The sequence below is a fragment of the Xenopus laevis genome, chromosome 7L, assembly GCF_017654675.1.
Source record: "Xenopus laevis strain J_2021 chromosome 7L, Xenopus_laevis_v10.1, whole genome shotgun sequence".
NCBI classification, from domain to species: Eukaryota; Metazoa; Chordata; class Amphibia; order Anura; family Pipidae; genus Xenopus; species Xenopus laevis.
The window spans coordinates 3677371-3700709 of record NC_054383.1 but is presented as its reverse complement, the minus strand read 5'-3'; the positions used below and the strand labels follow the sequence as shown (position 1 = coordinate 3700709).

The 23339-nt window shown below is 41.9% G+C and overlaps 1 protein-coding gene across 1 annotated transcript; it reads right to left on the bottom strand.

The window, feature by feature from the left end:
* Positions 1-937: 937 nt before the first annotated feature.
* Positions 938-9536, bottom strand: MGC85357 (protein). Its single transcript, NM_001093832.2, is given in 10 exon segments — positions 938-1182; positions 2854-2972; positions 4561-4680; positions 4989-5108; positions 5971-6079; positions 6817-6951; positions 7128-7253; positions 7402-7556; positions 9059-9107; positions 9504-9536. Coding segments are annotated over 9 exon segments (1044 nt in total). The 5' UTR covers positions 9504-9536; the 3' UTR covers positions 938-1071.
* Between the last annotated feature and the right edge of the window lie 13803 nt (positions 9537-23339).

Sequence of the window (23339 nt, the reverse complement as noted above, 5' to 3'; positions counted from 1 at the left end):
GAAGAGATCACCTGACCAGAAATACTGCAGCTCTAATTGTAACAGGAAGAGATCACCTGACCAGAAATACTACAGCTCTAACTGTAACAGGAAGAGATCACCTGACCAGAAATACTGCAGCTCTAACTGTAACAGTAAGAAGTGTGGAAGCAAAAGACACAACTCTGTCTGTTAATTGGTTCATGTGACCTAACATGTATGGTTTGTTTGGTATGTCTGTGTGCACTGTGAATCGTACAATCCCAGGGGGCGGCCCTTATTTTTTTTAAATGGCAGTTTTCTATTTATGATTACATAATGGCATAGACTACTAAAAAAAGTATATTATTATGAAAATGGTTTGTTTACATGAAGCAGGGTTTTACATATGAGCTGTTTTATGTGATGTATTTTTATAGAGACCTACATTGTTTGAGGGGTATAGTTTTCCTTTAAAGGGGAAAACTGTTAGTATAATGTACAGAGGGATATTCTGAGACAATTTGCCATTGGTTTTCATTTTTCATTTATTGTGGTTTTTGAGTTATTTCGTTTTTTATTCAGCAGCTCTTCAATTTACAAGTTACCAATCTGGTAACTAGGGTCCAAATTCCCCTAGCAACCATGCATTGATTTGAATAAGAGACTGGAATATGAATAGTAGAGGCCTGAATGGAAGGATCGGTAATTTAAAGTAACAATAACAATACATTTGTAACCTTACAGAGCATTTGTTTTTAGAAGGGGTCAGAGACCCCCATTTGAAAGCTGCTAAGTGTCAGAAGAAAAAGGCAAATAACTATTAAAAATAAATAATGAAAACCAATTGGAAAGTTGCTTAGAATGTGAACCACCCCTTTAACATTAAAATAAACCTGTGAATTCTGGAGAATATTCTATTCTGATTCCCTGTCGAGGTGCAGGTGTTGGAGGTACAGAGAGAGACAAAAGACATTTGTGCACTAAATGGTTTAATTTGTTTTAGGGACCATTGGGCAGAGCTTTGTTCTGTCACCATGTTCCCTAAAAATGATTTGAACAATGTAAAATACAAAGTATTACAGAGATGAAGTTCAGAGGTGCCATGTTGGATTAAGGGGTGGTGAGATAAAAGACTTGGCTGGAAGAGGTGACGCCACGGTATGTGTCTGCATAATGACCCATCTTTGGGCATCCGGCACTGGGACAGGTTTTGCAGCGAGCCTATAGGAAGAGACAATAAAATAATGAACAATATTAAGCACAAGTGATTGTCTAAGATTTCCACTGTATTTTTCATTAAAGGACCAGTAACATCAACATTTTTTAAAAAAAATTCATTTGTATACCACGAAAAAAAAAAAACACTAACACTAATTAAACTTTAAAATTGCACAGCCTTTATTATGAAAAGGCAATCCATCGTGCGACCCTCGATTTCTCCTCCCTGCCTTCTTTATAGAAGATAGCCAGGGATTAGAAATCGTCGCCGTGTCGCTTTTTCTGAAGAGGAACACTACAGGAGTTTCAGTATTATTTCTTAATAAAGGTTGTGCGATTTTAAAGTTTAATAACTTTGGTGTTTTTTTTTCGTTATATACTAACTAATTTTTTTTTTCTATAAATTTGATGCTACTGGTCCTTTAATGCTGATTCAGGTAGTCCAGACTATATCACAACCTTCCTAGTCAGTTAATATCCTGGACAGAACTGCACATAGGGTTGCCACCCCTCTGGTTTTGACCCTCACAGCCCGGTTTTCAGAAGAACTGCCGGGTCAAGATAGTCTGCCTGGTTTTCCAAATAAGGATATCCGGGCAGTATACTCCTTGATTGACATGGCGATCAGCCAATTGTTGATCGCTACATCATAGCCCTGCCCCATGACCAGAGCCGAGCCAAGCCGGGCAGGCGCCCTAGGCGCGAAAAGACGCTTCAGCGCATAGACACGTCAGCGCATAGACGCTTCTGCGCATGCGCGAATGTACGCATGAGTTTGCGTACTCGCACAGATGGGCGGTCAGCAGAGATGGGACCGGACTAGGGGTAGGAGTAAGTACGTGCCTGGCGCCCCTCCCCCTTTGCGCCCTAGGCACTTGCCTACTCTGCCTACCCCTAGTTCTGGCCCTGCCCATGACATATCTTACCCCACCCGTTGTGCCACTGACTGGATCGTGAGCCACAGAAAGGTGGCAACCGTAACTGCACTCTATACCTTGTATAATATTATGAGTTTAGAGTGATGGCAGAGCTTAACCCCAATGGGTGCAAGAGAGCCCTTACCTCCTGCCATTGGGTGCACTTTCTATGCCTACTGCCACTACCTAATTTGCACATCTAAATAACACACAGGGCGGGGAACCTTTTTTCTAATTTCAAAATTCACATTCAAATTTGAATCCCCCTATTCGAATGTAAATTTATCACACCTTGTCCTAATTTGAATATTCGCCACCTAATACCTGCCGAGTTCATGTACAAGTCAATAGCCGAGGTCCGTTGAACCATTGGAGATGTTATTAGCCTTACTGACGCATCGAATGCGAATTTTGGGTCGGAACCATTAGATTGAATATTAGACATCTGAATTTTTCCCAGTCGAATTGTGAGTATATTCAAATAAAAAAAAAATCACATGAATTCGAAATTCAACCTTAGATAAATGGGCCTCTAAATAATAACCTCTATGTGATGCAGTTTGTTATTCGGCTGCCTCTTCTTCAGTCCAATTGATCACTAACCAACACGCACTGGCCGACATGGTGCATCACCAGATTTAATTTTTAAACCTGCTGGAAAGTGGAAATCACTTTCGGTTCTATCATCTTCTAGGATGCTGGGAGTTCCTAAGAGCTGGAGAGCAGCAAGTTTAGCAAGATTCAAGGGAACACTCACCGCCTGATAGGTGTCCCAGTTTGCACAGGGGTAGCTGACGAACGTGCCGGAATTACCGATACTGTCGGTGTAGTACTTGATGGCACGCATGTGGTTACAGGTCACAAAATTAACAACTCCTGTATGGATAGAAACAAACGTGTGTTACATGGGGAGCTGCCATTTGATTAATACAATTTCTACTGGTTTTCTCCCATCCTATTTCTCTTTCATTTCACGCTCTTTATTCTCCCAGTTTTCTTTCGTCTGTTCCAATGCTTTAGCATCACCCCAATCTGATTTTCCGTTCTGTCAGGCATTTCTACGTGCTTCCTATTATCCTTTTTCCATTCATCCCTCTTACTGTACCCATTTTCCAATTGATATTGATCAGACTGGGTGGCTGCATTGATGCTTAACCCAACTACATGAAAGTGCAAAGAGCTTGTTTATACCTTAAAGGGATACTGTCATGGGAAAAAAACATTTTTTCAAAACGCATCAGTTAATAGTGCTGCTCCAGCAGAATTCTGCGCTGAAATCCATTTCTCAAAAGAGCAAACAGATTTTTTTATATTTAATTTTAAAATCTGACATGGGGCTAGACATTTTGTCAATTTCCCAGCTGCCCCAAGTCATGTGACGTGTGCCTGCACTTCAGGAGAGAAATGCTTTCTGGCAGGCTGCTGTTTTTCCTTCTCAATGTAACTGAATGCGTCTCAGTGGGTTTTTACTATTGAGTGTTGTTCTTAGATCTACCAGGGAGCTGTTATCTTGTGTTAGGGAGCTGCTATCTGGTTACCTTCCCATTGTTCTGTTGTTTGGCTGCTGGGGGGAAAAAGGGAGGGGGGGTGATATCACTCCAACTTGCAGTAAAGAGTGTTTGAAGTTTATCAGAGCACAAGTCACATGACTTGGGGCAGCTGTGAAATTGACAATATGTCTAGCCCCATGTCAGATTTCAAAATTGAATATAAAAAAATCTGTTTGCTCTTTTGAGAAATGGATTTCAGTGCAGAATTCTGCTGGAGCAGCACTATTAACTGATTAATTTTGAAAAAAAATTTTTTCCCATGACAGTATCCCTTTAAGTACCTATAAATGAGCTTAAAGGTGGCCATAGATGCACAGATAATATCGTACAAAACAAATCTTCGTACAATATTCAGTGCGTGTATGGTGGGAAAAGAGCCGACCGATATCGGCAGAAGACTTGGATATCATTCGGCTCATCGATCAGCTGGACGGAGAATTTTGATTGGGTGCCTTTGTTACGTCTATGGCCACCTTTATTGTGTCCTACTTTCTTCTTCCACTTCTCCTTAATCTTTTATATTTACATAATTTGTTGAGCTGGGGGTCATGACATGTTATGATGTTTTTTTGCAGGGGCGATGCCCCCTCTCCCACTCCGAGCGTAAAACGTCACTGTCAAATAGGGGCCACGTCGTTGTAGCGCTCTCTGTACTAACGGAGCCAAATTTCTTTGTTAAAAAACAGACATTTGGCTCTTAAAGTTACAAGAGGTGGCTTTTTGCTGCCCTTTGTAACTGGCACTGCTGCCTTAGGCAAGCTTCTCAATATGAAGTTGGAGAAGGATTCTCAGCAAGAGTGAAGTTGGTGATTCTCCATTTTCCATGCCAGAACCTGGTGCCAACCTGCCCCATAATTTGTTTAGTCCCATATCGAAGAAAGGATGGATTCTTTGCTTTGCAGAAATATATTTACCATTCCAGATATCTTCCACGTTGACATTCGGGATCTCAATATTCTTGGGGCATCCCGGCATGTGAATTCCTCCATTGGGGAAGAAATCCAGGTGGCCAATCACTTGGCTCATTCCAAAACCTGAAACAAATAGTTGGTTGAACGTGACTTTATACAGAGGAACATTTCACACACATCCTGGTTTTTGTCCCTGCCGCTCTGGATGATTATGGGGTGATTTAGACCCGGCAGTTGTATGATTGGCTACAGGTTGGTTCTGTCTGTGCCCACAAGCTGCAGATGCACAGACACACAGTGGAACAATTACTATAGAGTTTGCACCAAAGTATTCGGAAACTACTATTTAATGACACTACAGTAACGTATGAAACACTCCGGGGGTCTCTTTGCAGGGGGATAGGCTGTTATGTACTAATGATTGAACTCACCGAGACTTGGAACTAAAGGACCAGCATCAGTGTGAATGACATCGACCAGAGCCGCATCGGATGTATCCAGTCTGACTTCTGCTGGAGTGTTCTGGAAGTAAGGCTCGGCTGGGTCCAGGCCTGCAGAATACAGACACATCATAGGAATAGTTGGAACCATTTCTGTAAGTATGTTTTATAGCACCTAAAAGTGCAAATACCCTTTCTAAAAGAACCAAAGTTGGCTTTAAGTTGGGGCAGAGTGGGCACCTTAATCAGTTCCTTAACCACAGAATTCTGAGTTAACCACAGTATGTGTTGGACTGGATCAATTTTGCTTTTGTTTGCAACCAAATCAGAAGTACCATTTCTGAACTGCATCCCCTCTTCTACTGTGATACTATTGGTGCTATTAAGCTCCACCCACATTCCAAAATGGCTGCTTTTGCTTGGTATAATCAGAATCATAGGTGCCATAACAATTTACTGTATGAGACAGACTTTCCTTTAGATCTGAATGCACTTAAGTCAGGGAAAGATACCAGACCTGGCTTTCAGCTAATGAAGACTCATTTTGTGCCATTAAGTGCCTCCTTATTTAGAACAATTGTTGCTACTTTGTTCACTGCTCTTCAATGTTTCAGCATAATCAGGAGAATGATATGATGATAATAATAATAATAATACGTGATCAAGGGCAGATTATACTCATAATATCATCATACAGAGAAGCACAGTACCTTGTACTTGATCCTAACTAGGATATAATTAATCCTTATTGCCTTGGGGGCAAAACAATCCTGTTGGGTTTATTCCATGTTTAAATGTTTTTTTTAGAAGATTTAAGGTATGGAGATGCAAATTTAAGAAAGATCCCTTATCTGAAAAGTTCCAGGTCCCGAAAATTCTGGATAATAGGTCCCATTCCTGTACATGGTATACAGTTTATAGGTAGGCACAGGGAAACAGGGAGAAGGATTTATCTGGATATTCTCTTACTCACCAGAGATTCTTGCGATGCCTCTCTGTCTCTTCCCTGCCTCTCCAGCTGCATGAGCTCCCAGACTGTGTCCGATCAGATGCACATTGGCCGGGGAATAGGCAAAGTTACTCTGTTAATAAAAGAGTCTCGTTAAGGGAGGGGGCTAGTTGCACTTAAAATTAGAACCAGTCATTTATAAACCGGTGCCTGACCCGTGCCCATCTCTTGATGTCACAAAGGAGTAGGGATGTAGCGAACTGTTCGCCAGCGAACTAGTTTGCGCGAACTTCGACTGTTCGCGTCCGCCGCAAGTTCGCGAACGTCGCGCGACGTTCGCCAATAGGCGTTCGCGTCAAAATCGTTCGACCATTCGACCGCTAGAATCGAAGGATTTTCGTTCGAATCGAACGAAAATCCTTCGATCGAACGATTTCAATCCTTCGATCGTTCGAATCGAACGATTTTCGGATGTTCGAAGTTCGCGAACAGTTCGCGAACTGTTCGCAAATTTTGCCGGTGTTCGCGAACGGCGTTCGCGAACACATCGGCGGCGGTTCGCTACATCCCTACAAAGGAGGCGGGCAGGCGAGCCTATAAATGGAGGCTGCCAAAGTCAAAAGCAAACCCAATAAGATCATGGGCTGGGAGAGCATAAGAAGAGCTCAACCCAAACCTGCCTGCAAACTGCAAAATGTGTGTAGAAGTCGGTCATCCCACCCCTGGGTGTCGAACCAGCTTGCGCATCACTATTGGGGTGCTTAATACTATTTTTTTGTGTTTTTCTAAACTAAAAATGACTAATGTCAGTTTAGCTACCCCTTTAACTCCTTAACCTTGTCCAGATCATATGAAATCCTGAAAATGTACCTGTAGGATCTTTACAAAATAAGCCACTTCTGCGCCCACGACCCGCACGTTATTGGAGGCTTGAGAGTACAGGGTACGGGAACCACCGCTCCAGTCGACGGCAATGCAGTTCACGTCCTCTATGACGAAGAGTTTCTGAACGATAGAGAATCAACTGATTGGATGAACAGTTTCTTATCTGGCCTCAAATCCACCAACCGTGCTGCTGTGACAAGCCCTTGCGGCAATTTAGACTTGAAACTATGCATAGAGGCAGCCCAGGGGAGCACCTCCGCACTTAAATTCAATAACACAAAGAATGATCTCCTTACCTTGCATATGTCAGTGAGCCAGGAAGAAGTCCCACTGTCCGTAAACCCATGAATAACAAATCGGGTTTTCCTGCTGGTGCGGAAGTTTGATGATGAGATGGTAGAGGGGGTTATGGCACTGATTGTCTGTAGGGACAGGATATGTTATTAATGGAAAAAGAGAAGAAAACATGGTATTTAATTCATGAACAGATCCCCGAAAATTGAAATATCATTGATTTACACTCCTACAATACTGACACCAATTTATTTGCCTTCTGTCCCACCCTGGTACCTGGAAGCTGTTCTGGTTGGATCGGGTGTAGAGCAGGAAACGGGTGTTGATTTTTTCTGGAGTCCAAGGTAATTTAGTGATTGGCCTTTGCACGGTGCCAGAGTATGGACTGGTATCAGCGAAGCACCCAATTCGGTCGTAGCAAACCTGCGCCCCTGGGAAGCAGAGAAGGGAAATGTCATTTGTCATGTTGGAGACTTGAGAATAAAAAACCTGGAGGTGGAGATTTGTTGGAAGTCCAGAGGCTGAAACTTGTGGGGACGGTGTAACACTTGAGAAAGGGCACTAAGGCCCGAAACATGTTTGTCAGTCGGCAATAAACACTTATTCACAACAGTAAATCTGTATTGGAGTGCTCTCCTCTTTCTTGGTTAAAATATTGACTTGAGACGTGCGGTACGTCTATTCCTAAGAAGATAGAAATATTCTTCATAAAGTGGCTATTGGCTGTGCGCTGGATTCATCCTACTTTCCATAGAGCTGAGACTTGTGGGGAACCAGTTGATGATCTGAAGGATAGGGGCCTGAGCATGAGAGAGAGGATACGGGGAGTTGTTCTTTATAAGAACTGCAGGAAAACTGACTAAATTTTCGGTGTGGAAGAGGCAACAGGGTGGGGGTAAAGCTTGTAGGGTTGTGGCGTGGGCTGCTGGGATTTCTGTATGACAATGAAGATGTTGGACCAAGATATGTAACCAGCTTCCCCAAACAGCTCCTTAACTATTACACAGAACTCCAAGAACAAGGACCTGTCCCTCTCCTGCTTCCCATCTTTCACAGCCTATCCTTATCATTTACAGTAGGGGGTACGTAGTAGGGGGTACATCATCCCTTATAACAGATGAGTGATACTGTATAACTCAGCCTGCAGCCTTGTGCCTTTATATGGTCACAGAGCCCCTAGTGACTTCTAATATCCTTATCATTTACACTAGGGGGTACATTATCCCTTATAATACATGAGTGATACTCAGAGTTCCCTGTATAACTCAGCCTGCAGCCTTGTGCCTTTATATGGTCACAGAACAACCCCTCAGTGACTTCTAATATCCTTATCATTTACAGTAGGGGGTACATTATCCCTTGTAATACATGAGTGATACTCAGAGTTCCCTGTATAACTCAGCCTGCAGCCTTGTGCCTTTATATGGTCACAAAACAACCCCTCAGTGACTTCTCATGTCCTTATCATTTACAGTAGGGGGTACATTATCCCTTATAATACATGAGTGATACTCAGAGTTCCCTGTATAACTCAGCCTGCAGCCTTGTGCCTTTATATGGTCACAGAACAACCCCTCGGTGACTTCTAATATCCTTATCATTTACAGTAGGGGGTACATTATCCCTTATAATACATGAGTGATACTCAGAGTTCCCTGTATAACTCAGCCTGCAGCCTTGTGCCTTTATATGGTCACAGAACAACCCCTCAGTGACTTCTAATATCCTTATCATTTACAGTAGGGGGTACATTATCCCTTATAATACACGAGTGATACTCAGAGTTCCCTGTATAACTCAGTCTGCAGCCTTGTGCCTTTATATGGTCATTCTGGGGGCCTGTACGCTGTACAAGTCTAAAATGTGAGACCACTTGAGGTTCTGAAGTTACAGGTATGAAGAATTGAACTTTGGGACACAAATATCACATTACCTTGTGCGACAGTGAGGAAACAGAGGGCTACTGCCCAGAGCAGACTCATCTGGGAAGAGAAATTACAAAGTTAATGATGAGGAGCCACAGCAATGACTTTATATATACATATATACATAAATGTGATTGTGTCATTTCTATATTCTAGGCAGTTCCTGAGATTAAAACACATTATCCCAGAATTAAAGTCCCTTCCACTGACACCCTATTCATTGACTTGCTATATACTGGATTCCACTGTTACAGCCCCATCAATAAATATATAAACCTTTAGGTTGTACTAAGGTTTTTAAGCGCCCCACAAAGCCAGCTCTACACCCCAACATCTCAGCTAAGACCTATATTAGCAGAGCAGATAGATGGAGGAATGGGGATAGAAAAAGTGATGGAAACCAGAAATATCTTGATAATTTCCTCACTCTTTATATAGGTCTGTGCCGGTTACCTTTGACCTTGTGGTGCTTGTGCCCGATGCAGCAGAGAGTGCCAGTCGCACTGTGTATATATAGCACACTGCAGGGCAGAGAGGAGGAGTCAGTCTCTTATGGATTATTAGCAAGTGAAGGACAGATGGACTTATGCAGTCAAAAGTAAGGTCATGTGAAACTCCATAAGTAAATAAAAGTGCAACACAAGTAGTGTTGCCACCTGGCCGGTAAAAATCATGGTTGATCCCAATGTTATTAATAGGGGAAAAAGTTAAAAAGGCCAGTATTCTTTTCCGAAAAAGGTGGCAACTGTGAACACAACGGTCCTTCTCTTCTGGGTACAACTTGTGTTTCATATAAGAATTCTAATAACATTCCCATTAACCGTCAGAGGATCCCAGTACTAAGATCTGTAATCTAATCCAGTGATCCCCAACCAGTGGCTCATGAACAATCTATTGCTCACCAACCCCTTGGATGTTGCTCCCAGTGGCCTCAAAGAAGGCGCTTATTTTTGAATTTCAGGCTTGGAGGCAAGTTTTAATTGCATAGAAAACAGGTGTACTGCCAAACAGAGTCTCATGGAGGCTGCCAGTCCATATAGGGGCTACCAAATAGCCAATCACAGCCCTTATTTGTCACCCCAGGGACCTTTTTCATGCTCTTTTTACAATTGACTGTGGCTCAGGAGTAAAAAAGGTTGGGGACCCCTGATCTAGAGTAACTGTATAATATATAGACACAGTAACCCCATATCATATACACACAGACAGTAACTGTATAATATATAGACACCCCCATATCATATACACACAGACAGTAAGTGTATAATATATAGACACCCCCATATCATATACACACAGACAGTAATTGTATAATATATAGACACCCCCATATCATATACACACAGACAGTAACTGTATAATATATAGACACCCCCATATCATATACACACAGACAGTAACTGTATAATATATAGACACCCCCATATCATATACACACAGACAGTAATTGTATAATATATAGACACCCCCATATCATATACACACAGACAGTAACTGTATAATATATAGACACCCCCATATCATATACACACAGACAGTAACTGTATAATATATAGACACCCCCATATCATATACACACAGACAGTAACTGTATAATATATAGACACCCCCATATCATATACACACAGACAGTAACTGTATAATATATAGACACCCCCATATCATATACACACAGACAGTAACTGTATAATATATAGACACAGTAACCCCATATCATATACACACAGACAGTAACTGTATAATATATAGACACCCCCATATCATATACACACAGACAGTAACTGTATAATATATAGACACCCCCATATCATATACACACAGACAGTAACTGTATAATATATAGACACCCCCATATCATATACACACAGACAGTAACTGTATAATATATAGACACCCCCATATCATATACACACAGACAGTAACTGTATAATATATAGACACCCCCATATCATATACACACAGACAGTAACTGTATAATATATAGACACAGTGTCACCCCCATATCACATATAAAGAATTGGTATATGAGAGGTCTGTGTTATTGACTGGAAGGTTTTGTATCTGTGTTGGTTTCCTATAGAGGTTTGGGTCGGTGTATCATTCTGCACAGGAAATCTCATTTATTTGCCTATTTGTGTTCACAGACTTGGGAGAATTATTATTGCTATAAATTATTATTGATGTGAAGAGGTGACTCCATGCAGAGACAATGAAATAGCGCCCCCTTGCTGCATCGCAGGACACAGAGCAGAATGTTTGCAATTGTATCCAAGTCAAAAACACGGGCAATGCCAACCAGACAGTTAAAGGGCATGTAAAGGCAAAAAAATAAAATCCCATTTTTACTTTCTTTAATGAAAAATAAATCTGTCTCCAATATAGTTTAATTAAAAAATGTGTACCGTTTTTATAAGAAACCTGACTGTATGTAGTGAAATTCTCCCTTCATTTACTGCTGTGGATAGGAATTGTCAGACGGTCCCTAACTGCTCTGCAGGGAAACAATCATACTTATGAACAGCAGGGGGAGCCCCCACCTTACTTATCAGCCATGCAGAACTCAAGCAGCTTTTTTTATGATGACCCCTAAGCAGCCCAGGCCACACTGAGCATGTGCACAGTCTTGGTCTTGCAAAGATGTATAACAAAGTTACAAGATGGTGACCCCCCCGTGGCCAACTTTGAAAGCATAAATCATTTGTTTGATTAGGCTTGTGGTGCAGTAAGTTCATGTTTATGTTTAGTATACAAAATACAGCATTTCTAGCCTTATTCTCTTTTAGACTTTCCTTGTCCTTTAATGAGTGGTCAGTATAAAATAGAATTGAAAGTAAGTGTATAGAGACCAGTGTGTGTCTCACAGTCCAGGATATACATTACTCTCTATAAACAGACCCTTCATGTTTTCACTGCAGTTTTCTTTAGAAATCATTGAGTTTCAAGGTTATTGATAAACATATATATTTACTCTGGCTGTTACTGCACAATATTGATAAGGCTTGCCTGATTAATCCCAAATAGGCATATATCAGACCCACACACTTTTTTTTTATCGTTTTTTTAATTATTTGCCTTCTTCTTCTGACTCTTTCCAGCTATTAAATGGGGGTCACTGACCCCATCTAAAAAACAAATGCTCTGTAAGGCTACAAATGTATTGTTATTGTTACTTTTTATTCCTCATCTTTCTATTCTGGCCTCTCCCATTCATATTCCAGTCTCTTATTCAAATCAATGCATGGTTACTAGGGTAATTTGGATCCTAGCAACCACATTGCTGAAATTGCAACCTGGAGAACTGCTGAATAAAAAACTAAATACACCATGACCTGGATGAATCAAAACCATCATAGACACTAATATAAAATTTTGGCAGTTAAAAGTTGTCAAGGTCCCATAGAAGTAAGTGGGAGCTGTGCTGATCTTTTCGGACAGCTCTAAATCAATTCGGACTGTTAGGGCAGACATGGAGATTCGGGGAAATTTAGTTGCCTGGTGATATATAGCCTCTTCTTCGAGTGACTAATCTCCCCAAATCTAAATCGCAGGCGTGATGGCACTTGGAGTGCTTCGTTTTTCGAAGTCGCCCGAAGTTTCCTCGTGAGGCAGAAAACAAAGTGCTCTGAGTGCCATCCGCCAGCGACTTACATTCTAGCCAGTGGGAAGGCATTGCGAGGACATTAGTCGCCCGAAGAAGAGGCGATTTGTTGCTGGGCGACTAATCTCCCCCAAATAACATTGTATGCCTCTACCCTTAGAGGTTTTTTTTTTTTTGCTAGGAATTGTAAGAAAAAAATGTTTTCCAGGTATTCATATTTTTGAGCGCAGAGTTCAGCGTCATTTTCTTTTTTTTATTTGCATTTTGTAATAAATCTTGCAACATTTGTAGTTTTAGAGTTTAGAGTTTTTCGAGTTTGTGAGTTTAGTTGTAGTTTCAAAAACCACTAAAACCACCAAAATGGCAAATTGACTTAAAATATAACTGGCTGCATCCTACTAAAACTAAAACTATGGTGAACTGGCTCTGTAATAAGTAATAGTAGCAGTACTATACTAGTAATAGTTACAGCAGGCAGACGACTGATTTGGGGAGACAGGTCTAACTCCCCAATACTTTTCTGTAAATCAGTATTAGAATTTTGTTTTTCTCAAAACAAGTCGGCCGGCGTCTTTCATACTCGGTGGCTGGGGGCTGAGAGGATGTGAGACTTGAGAAAAATTCCTCAATCAACAGATGGAACGCACGAAATAACAATTTACCATCTTGCAAAACATAGACTCCAGGAGGGGGAACCAGCAGTGACGCGGTCAAGGGCATCAGGAAGGGCAAATTATTTTAAAAATTCTATTTAAAGGGGTGGTCCTTCAAAAATAATAATCAGTGTTGAAATGCAACAGAGCACCCACCTTCAGCCCACCAACTGCCCCCGCCCACTGCTAGGGTTGCCACCTGGCCGGTAAAACACCTGCCAAGGCCGGGGCCAGGTGTTTTTTCCCAGCAATGTAGTTGCCAATAAATTTGTAATACCCTTAACAAAAGCCCTTGGCCCTCCGCTGGAAACGTACCTTGTCTTCGTCTTCTGCCCATCGCATTACGTGGCTCTGTCCCCTTTTGCATCACGGCCCACGGCTCCACCCCCTTTTGTGTCACGGCCCACCCCCTTTATGTCCTGTCCCTTCCCTTTTGTTCCCCCACTGGCCGGTAAAACTATTCTGAAAAGGTGGCAACTCTACCTGCTGTACATGTGGATCTGTTTTTTTGCTGTGAATGCGCCAGAGAGGGAGGTCGGAGACAGGAACAGACTGGAGCAGGGAGCGGGTCTGGACCGGTGGGGCCCGGCTCTTGTGGGCCAAATTTTTCTCGATGTCCCGCCAGCCCAGTTCGACCCTGATACTTAAAAAAAAAAACAATTAAAACAGTTGTCCTGTATATGTGGATACAGTTTATATCTTTATACTTTCAATAAATATAATGTTTTCTGCAAGCGCAGGAGAACTGGGAATCAGTGCAGCCCCCTAATTTGCATTAATTAGAAGTGGCCCCTTACTTTACAAATTATCTGTTCACCTCAAACTCCATGTTCTTAAAGGACAAGGAAAGTGTAAAAGAGAATAAGGCTAGAAATGCTGTATTTTGTATACTAAACATAAACATGAACTTACTGCACCACAAGCCTAATCAAACAAATGATTTATGCTTTCAAAGTTGGCCACAGGGGGTCACCATCTTGTAACTTTGTTATACATCTTTGCAAGACCAAGACTGTGCACATGCTCAGTGTGATCTGGGCTGCTTAGGGAGCGTCATAAATTGACAACATCAAAAAAGTACAAGTCAAATAATATCTGGCAGAAGCCGATACAGCAAGACTGATTAATAATCTGTTTAACTCTGGCTCCATGATCTTTGTCCCTGCAGCTGGAGTTGAAAACAGTGAAGGGGATCTAAAGGCAAAAATAAAATCCAATACAAATCTCTACACAGTCGCCGACTGCTCTACAGGGAAACAAACAAAGCTGCTTGAGTTCTGCATGGCTGGGAAGTAAGGCGGGGGCTCCCCCTGCTGTTCATAAGTATGATTGTTTCCCTGAAGAGCAGTTAGGGACTGTCTGACAATTCCTATCCACAGCAGTAACTGAAGGGAGAATTTCACTGCATACAGTCAGGTTTCTTATAAAAACGGCACATATTTTTTAATTAAAGTATATTGGAGACAGGTTTCTTTTTCATTAAAGAAAGTAAAAATGGGATTTTATTTTTTTGCCTTTACATGCCCTTTAATCCCCTAGCCTGGACCAACCAACCGAAAAAAGGGTGAAGCAGGTCTGTAGTTGGGTCTGTAGGGTATTCCATGAAAATGTATATTAGATAAAAGAATAGTTTAAGATAATGTTTAGAGCACTAAAACCAGATATATGATTAAAATAGTGTTTTTTCTCGACCCACACATCACTAGTAGCCATATTTGGACCTAGGCCTTCACCAAGCCTTGCCTTTATATGGAACTAGGATATTATTTACAATTTTACAAATATTTAAGTACTTCCCAAAAATCCACTAGTTCTTTCCAGAGAAATGTCATCTTTGCTTAGCTCGGTTTCTAAATGACCTCCATTTGCGTATTCCATGGCAAGGCAGAGGTGATTTTTGGTACAAAAGGAGGAGAAAAAGGATATAAGGAATGTATTTTGCATTCTCCACACCCTCGGGTGGATGCCTCCATGAAAAACCTGAGAAATAAAACCATCAAAAAGTCAATGTAAGAAGTAGTGGAATTGTTACAAAATCTCGATCCATAGTTGGTCAGTATACGGTTGCTTTATGGTAATATTCACATCAGCACATATATTGGATGTTTAGCTTCATAACCAAATGCAGGTGTTAGAAAATAATCGAAGGCAAAATTGAATCTGTATCTGTGTTGGTTTCCTATAGAGGTTTGGGTCGGTGTATCATTCGGCACAGGAAATCTCATTTATTCGCCTATTTGTGTTCACAGACTTGGGAGAATTATTATTGCTATAAATTATTATTGATGTGAAGAGGTGACTCCATGCAGAGACAATGAAATAGCGCCCCCTTGCTGCATCGCAGGACACAGAGCAGAATGTTTGCAATTATATCCAAGTCAAAAACATGTGCAATATAAAAATATATATAAAATAGAATTGAAAGTAAGTGTATAGAGACCAGTGTGTCTCACAGTCCAGGATATACATTACTCTCTATAAACAGACCCTTCATGTTTTCACTGCAGTTTTCTTTAGAAATCATTGAGTTTCAAGGTTATTGATAAACATATATATTTACTCTGGCTGTTACTGCACAATATTGATAAGGCTTGCCTGATAAATCACACATCGGCATATATCAGACCCACACACTTTTTTTTATCCTTTTTTTGAATTATTTGCCTTCTTCTTCTGACTCTTTCCAGCTTTTAAATGGGGGTCACTGACCCCATCTAAAAAAACAAATGTTCTGTAAGGCTACAAATGTATTGTTATTGTTACTTTTTATTCCTCGTCTTTCTATTCAGGCCTCTCATATTCATATTCCAGTCTCTTAATCAAATCAATGCATGGTTACTAGGGTAATTTGGAACCTAGCAACCACATTGCAGAAATTGCAACCTGGAGAACTGCTGAATAAAAAACTAAATACACCATGAACTGGATGAATCAAAACCATCAGAGACATTAATACAAAATTTCGGCAGGTAAAAGTTGTCACGGCCCCATAGAATTAAGTGGGAGCTGGGCTGATCTTTTCGGACAGCTCTAAATCATTTCGGACTGTTAGGGCAGACATGGAGATTCTGGGAGATTTAGTTGCCTGGTGATAAATAGCCTCTTCTTCGAGTGACTAATCTCCCCGAACTGCCTTCCCGCCAGCTAGAATCCAAATTGCCGGCGGGATGGCACTCGGAACGCTTCGTTTTCCGAAGTCGCCCGAAGTTTCCTCGTGAGGCAGAAATCAAAGTGCTCTGAGTGCCATCCACCAGCGACTTACATTCTAGCCAGTGGGAAGGAATTGCGAGGATATTAGTCGCCCGAAGAAGAGGCGATTTGTTGCTGGGCGACTAATCTCCCCCAGATAACATTGTGTGCCTCTACCCTTAGAGGTTTTTGTTTTTTTGCTAGGAATTGTAAGAATCTCAGTATACGGTTGCTTTATAGTAATATTCACATTAGCACATATATTTGATGTTTAGCTTCATAACCAAATACAGGTGTTAGAAAATAATCGAAGGCAAAATTTAAGGAAGTTTCCGACCGCGCAACCTACCTAGTTCCCACTTCAACCTACCGATCTTATTCCATGTCAGTCATGTGTTCCAGGTTTACAATCCTCAAAGCAACAATCATACCTGAAGCTCTGTGTTCGGCTTTATATACCTGGATCTCGAGAGAGAGAGAGAAACATGTGCAGAAACATCAGAATCATCTATGTGAACAGATTAACCAACTCACCTTTCCAAAAGAACCCGCATACAGTAGAAATTTTGGTTTGAAAGCTTTAATCCCTGTAGGACAGCTGGAAGTAAAGAAGGAATAAATAAATATTCTTTCCATTGACCCTTTGCAAGCAGATCAGACATATCTTAATTTATATTCCTATTAAGGCCAATGTCATGTTGTGGCTTCTTCTCTTCATTATCTTTTCACTCTTTGGATTCTGAGTATTTCTAGAGATGAGGAATTTTTTTCACCAGCCATGGATTGGTGGCGAAATCCTGTATTTTGTGAAACGGCATAAAAAATTTGCTGCAGAAAAATTTGCAGCAACAAATAATTCGCCAAGACAAACTGTTGAAGAGACAAAAAAGTCGCAATAAGAAAAAACGCCCACTGACTTTAATGCATTTGGACAAAAAAGTCGCCATAGGGAAAACACCCATTGACTTTAAGGGTTCAAGCACACTTGCAGATTCGGGGAGATTTAGTCGCCTGGCGACTAATCGCCTCTTCTGCAGGGCAACAATCTCCCCGAACTGCCTTCCCCGTGCCTTCTGCCTGCTATAATGAGAATTATTCGATTTCCGAAGTCGCCCGAAGTTTCCTCGTTAAGGGGGCTGCAGCTGGAATGGGGGTCCAATTGAAGCGGAGGGGGGTGAAGGCCTCTGAAGTGGCAGCCCTGGTGGGCTCAGACCCCCCAGTCCTTTGCTGATCACACAAAAAACACCCTTCAGTTCTACCAGCTTCCTCCCCAATGGGTTCCATATAATATACAGTTTGCATATATATATATATATAGATCATGTATTTTGTTAATCATCCAAACTGCAACCAAAAATGACAGGTCGATTCCTGAAATACCTGCAGGTTTTTCATCTTCCAGTACTGGTGCAGGTGAGATGTCTATCTCTGTTTCTTAGATAGGATAAACATAAGAAACACATTTATCTTTGTTTTCCTGTGGCGAAAATATCATTAGGAAAATAAGATCTAGAACCTATATGTAAATAAATATATAGTGAATAAAGTGCCCCCTCTTGTAAAATATAAGGATATTATAATTACCGAGGAGTTTCTTGGCCATATAAAAGTACGAGGCCGAAGGCCGAGTGTTTTTATACAGGTCATGGAACTCCGAGGTTACTTCTAATATCCTCATATTTTGCAACTGGGGGGACTTTATTTATTATAATACACAAATTTCATTGAGTCATGTGACAGAAATGACATCAGAACTCACCGTTTATAACTGATGACATCAGAACTCACCGTTTATAACTGATGACATCAGAACTCACCGTTTATAACTGATGACATCAGAACTCACCGTTTATAAGGAAATCATTTACAAGATATTCATGACTTTTGTGCATTATATATGTATTGTACGCACAAACCTTTATCACAAACCCTTATAACTGGTGCTTAGTGATGTCATCAGTTATAATTATTTCTTAGTGATGTAACTTGTTACTCATTGAACTGTATTTGAACGTACTCCCCCACAGTGCAGAGCTAATAGCCAGGTCAGTTTAATCCAACAGTATTTGAATGTTATTGATATTTATTTAAATGTATAAACCCTTCTATTGTACAACGCTGCTTAGTATGTTGGTGCTCTATTAAGGCTAAGGGAAATCTGACAGGCAGCCTCTCCTCACATTGTGACATTACTGATTCAGAGAGACAGTCACGTCCCTGTTAGTTTTCCCATAGACTTTGTGGAGAGATATTTACTCATGTAAAGTGGCAGTGATTTGTTGCAGGAAAAGGTGAAATAACTACATGCCACATGTGCCTTTAGCTTGAACACTGAGCTGCAATAAAGAAATGGCAATCTCTCCCATAGACTGGGACCTTAGCAGCTCATCCCAGTCCAACCCAGTTCATCTCAGTCTATTTAGTACCTGACTTTAGAAGCTCATCCCAGTCCAACCCAGTCCATCCCAACTCATCCCAGTCAAACCCAGTTCATCCCATCTTATCCCTGTCTATCCCAATCCATCCCAACTCATCCCAGTCCAACCCATTTCATCCCAGCCCATCAGAGCTCATACCAGTCCATCTCAACTCATCCAAGTACAACCCAGTTCATCCCAATCCATACCAGCCCATCCTAATCCAACCCAGTTCATCCCAGTCCATCTCAACTCATCCCAGTCCATCCCAGCTCATCCCAGTCCAAGCCAGTTCATCCAAGTCCAACCCAGTTCATCCAAGTCCAACCCAGTTCATCCCAGTCAATTCCAGTTCATTCCAGTCCATCCAAACTAATCCCAGTCCAACCAAGTTCATCCCAGCTCATCCCAGTCCATCCATATCTATCCCAGCTCATCCTAGTCCAACCCAGCTCATACCGGTCCATCCCAATCCATCCCAGATCATCCCAGTCCACCCCAGCTCACCCCAGTCCATCCCAACCTATTCCAGTCCATCCCAGTCCATTAGGTAACCTTCTGAAACGTTAAAACTGCCCATATGGTAGAGCTCACACTTTAGCACATAAAGGGCCAGATTCAGTTCAGTGAGAAAAAGTCATCTCATGGTTTATCACGTAAAAACTCATGTACGAGGAGAAATTTTGGTTCCAGCTTTTTTTTTCCCATAGACTTCAGAAGAGTTTCATGTGATAAACCATGAGATAAATTTTTCTGAAAAACAGGTGCCACAAATGTGCCAGATACTCTGTGCTGCTTGTGGTGTCAGTGAATCCAGTGTTGAATAATGTGCCAGAGATGCTGCTAAGTCGTGTCACAGTATTACGTGGTGCCGGGATTTCCCCATTCCCCTCAGTGTTCCCTGGATACGACCCCCTTCCACTTTAGCTACTTCCAACATTCATCCTGCAGCCCCAACCCACTGTTCAACTACACCTCTCAGTATCCACACACAGGCACAGCCATATAGTGGGGCTTTTATCTGAATAAAACTTGATATTAAAAGGGACAATTGAAGCTACTCCATGTCTTGCCACTAGCCATGGGCTATTCCTTGCCATTTTGTTTATTTATGTAACCATAAAACCTAGAACAGCTTCTGTCACTTACCTACCTGCCACATATATAACAGTCTAGACTATTCAGGGACTTAACTGGCAACATAGGAATTGCTCTTTGTTCTATGACATTCCCTGTGTATATGGGACATAAGCAGAGAGATATGCTCAAAGTGTCCAAGGAAGTAAGGGGTTAAGTAGCCTCCCCAAACACACAAATCACCCTCCAACCATGGTGAAAGGGCCCACATGTAAATTGAATCATTCCTCTTTTCTGCCAGTAGATGGGAGTAGAGGATTATTACAAGAACTTCAGCATCAACACAAAGTCAGTGTTATTTGAGAAGGGAACATATATTTTAGCAGGTTTTGTTGTACCGTAAAGTGGGATAATAGTCTCTGGGGAGGGAGTGTGACTGTGGGATAGCAGGTATAGTAGGGAGAGATGGTGTCTATAGTAACAGTGGATAATAGTCTCTGGGAAGGGAGTGTGACTGTGGGATAGCAGGTATAGTAGGGAGAGATGGTGCCTATAGTAACAGTGGATAATAGTCTCTGGGAAGGGAGTGTGACTGTAGGATAGCAGGTATAGTAGGGAGAGATGGTGTCTATAGTAACAGTGGGATAATAGTCTCTGGGAAGGGAGTGTGACTGTGGGATAGCAGGTATAGTAAGGGAGAGATGGTGTCTATAGTAACAGTGGATAATAGTCTCTGGGAAGGGAGTGTGACTGTGGGATAGCAGGTATAGTAGGAGAGAATGGTGCCTATAGTAACAGGGATAATAGTCTCTGGGTGCTAGTGACTAGTAACAGTGGAGTAAGCTGTGTATAGTCTATAGTAACTGGATAATAGAAGGGAGTGTGCTGTGGGATAGCTATATAGTATACTGGATAATAGTCTCTGGGAAGGGAGTGTGACTGTGGGATAGCAGGTATAGTAGGGAGAGATGGTGCCTATAGTAACAGTGGATAATAGTCTCTGGGAAGGGAGTGTGACTGTGGGATAGCAGGTATAGTAGGGAGAGATGGTGCCTATAGTAACAGTGGATAATAGTCTCTGGGAAGGGAGTGTGACTGTGGGATAGCAGGTATAGTAGGGAGAGATGGTGCTATAGTAACAGTGGATAATAGTCTCTGGGAGGGAGTGTGACTGTGGGATAGCAGGTATAGTAGGGAGAGATGGTGCCTATAGTAACAGTGGATAATAGTCTCTGGGAAGGGAGTGTGACTGTGGGATAGCAGGTATAGTAGGGAGAGATGGTGCCTATAGTAACAGTGGATAATAGTCTCTGGAAGGGAGTGTGACTGTGGGATAGCAGGTATAGTAGGGAGAGATGGTGCCTATAGTAACAGTGGATAATAGTCTCTGGGAAGGGAGTGTGACTGTGGGATAGCAGGTATAGTAGGGAGAGATGGTGCCTATAGTAACAGTGGATAATAGTCTCTGGGAAGGGAGTGTGACTGTGGGATAGCAGGTATAGTAGGGAGAGATGGTGCTATAGTAACAGTGGGATAATAGTCCTCTGGGAAGGGAGTGTGACTGGTGGATAGCAGGTATAGTAGGGAGAGATGGTGCCTATAGTAAACTAGTGGATAATAGTCTCCTGGGAAGGGAATGTGACTGTGGGATAGGCAGGTATAGTAGGCGCGAAAGATGGGTCTCTAGTAACAGTGGGATATATCCTCTGGGAAGGGAGTGTGACTGTGGGATAGCAGGTATAGTAGGGAGAGATGGTGGCTATAGTAACAGTGGATAATAGTCCTCTGGGAAGGGAGTGTGACTGTGGATAGCCGGTATAGGTAGGGAGAGATGGTGCCTATAGTAACAGTGGATAATAGTCTCTGGAAGGGAGTGTGACTGTGGGATAGCAGGTATAGTAGGGAGAGATGGTGTCTATAGTAACAGTGGATAATAGTCTCTGGAAGGGAGTGTGACTGTGGGATAGCAGGTATAGTAGGGAGAGATGGTGTCTATAGTAACAGTGGATAATAGTCTCTGGGAAGGGAGTGTGACTGTGGGATAGCAGGTATAGTAGGGAGAGATGGTGTCTATAGTAACAGTGGATAATAGTCTCTGGGAAGGGAGTGTGACTGTGGGATAGCAGGTATAGTAGGGAGAGATGGTGGCCTATAGTAACAGTGGATAATAGTCTCTGGGAAGGGAGTGTGACTGTGGGATAGCAGGTATAGTAGGGAGAGATGGTGTCTATAGTAACAGTGGATAATAGTCCTCTGGGAAGGGAGTGTGACTGTGGGATAGCAGGTATAGTAGGGAGAGATGGTGTCTATAGTAACAGTGGATAATAGTCTCTGGGAAGGGAGTGTGACTGTGGGATAGCAGGTATAGTAGGAGAGATGGTGTCTATAGTAACAGTGGATAATAGTCTCTGGGAAGGGAGTGTGACTGTGGGATAGCAGGTATAGTAGGGAGAGATGGTGTCTATAGTAACAGTGGATAATAGTCTCTGGGAAGGGAGTGTGACTGGTGGGATAGCAGGTATAGTATGGAGAGATGTGTCTATAGTAAACAGTGGATAATAGTCTCTGGGAAGGGAGTGTGACTGTGGGATAGCAGGTATAGTTAGGGAGAGATGGTGTCTATAGTAAACAGTGGATAATAGTCTCTGGGAAGGGAGTGTGACTGTGGGATAGCAGGTATAGTAGAGGAGATGATGGGTGTCTATAGTAACAGTGGATAATAGTCTCTGGGAAGGGAGTGTGACTGTGGGATAGCAGTATAGTAGGGAGAGATGGTGCCTATAGTAACAGTGGGATAATAGTCTCTGGGAAGGGAGTGTGACTGTGGATAGCAGGTATAGTAGGGAGAGATGGTGTCTATAGTAACAGTGGATAATCAGTCTCTGGGAAGGGAGTGTGACTGTGGGATAGCAGGTATAGTAGGGAGAGATCGGTGGCCCTATAGTAACAGTGGGATAATAGTCTCTGGGAAGGGAGTGTGACTGTGGGATAGCAGGTATAGTAGGGAGAGATGGTGCCTATAGTAACAGTGGATAATAGTCTCTGGGAAGAGACTATGGGATAGTAGGTATCATGGATAGTACTGATGGTATTTGTAGATTCCAACCTATTTCTAGCCAAGCTGAATTCCCAGACACACACATGATACTATAGCTATTCTGCTTTGTGAGCTGATACATAATTATATATCATAAATACATTTGTTCATGTCTTGTTCAGCTTTACATGGTGCAGAGAAGGACATAAAGTACCCATAGCAGCTGTGTGGAATAAAATGTTTCAGGCAAATTGAAAGGCTGGTCATAAAAATGAAATATAAAGAGGAAAATTTAGATTTTTTTATACTTAACAGTAT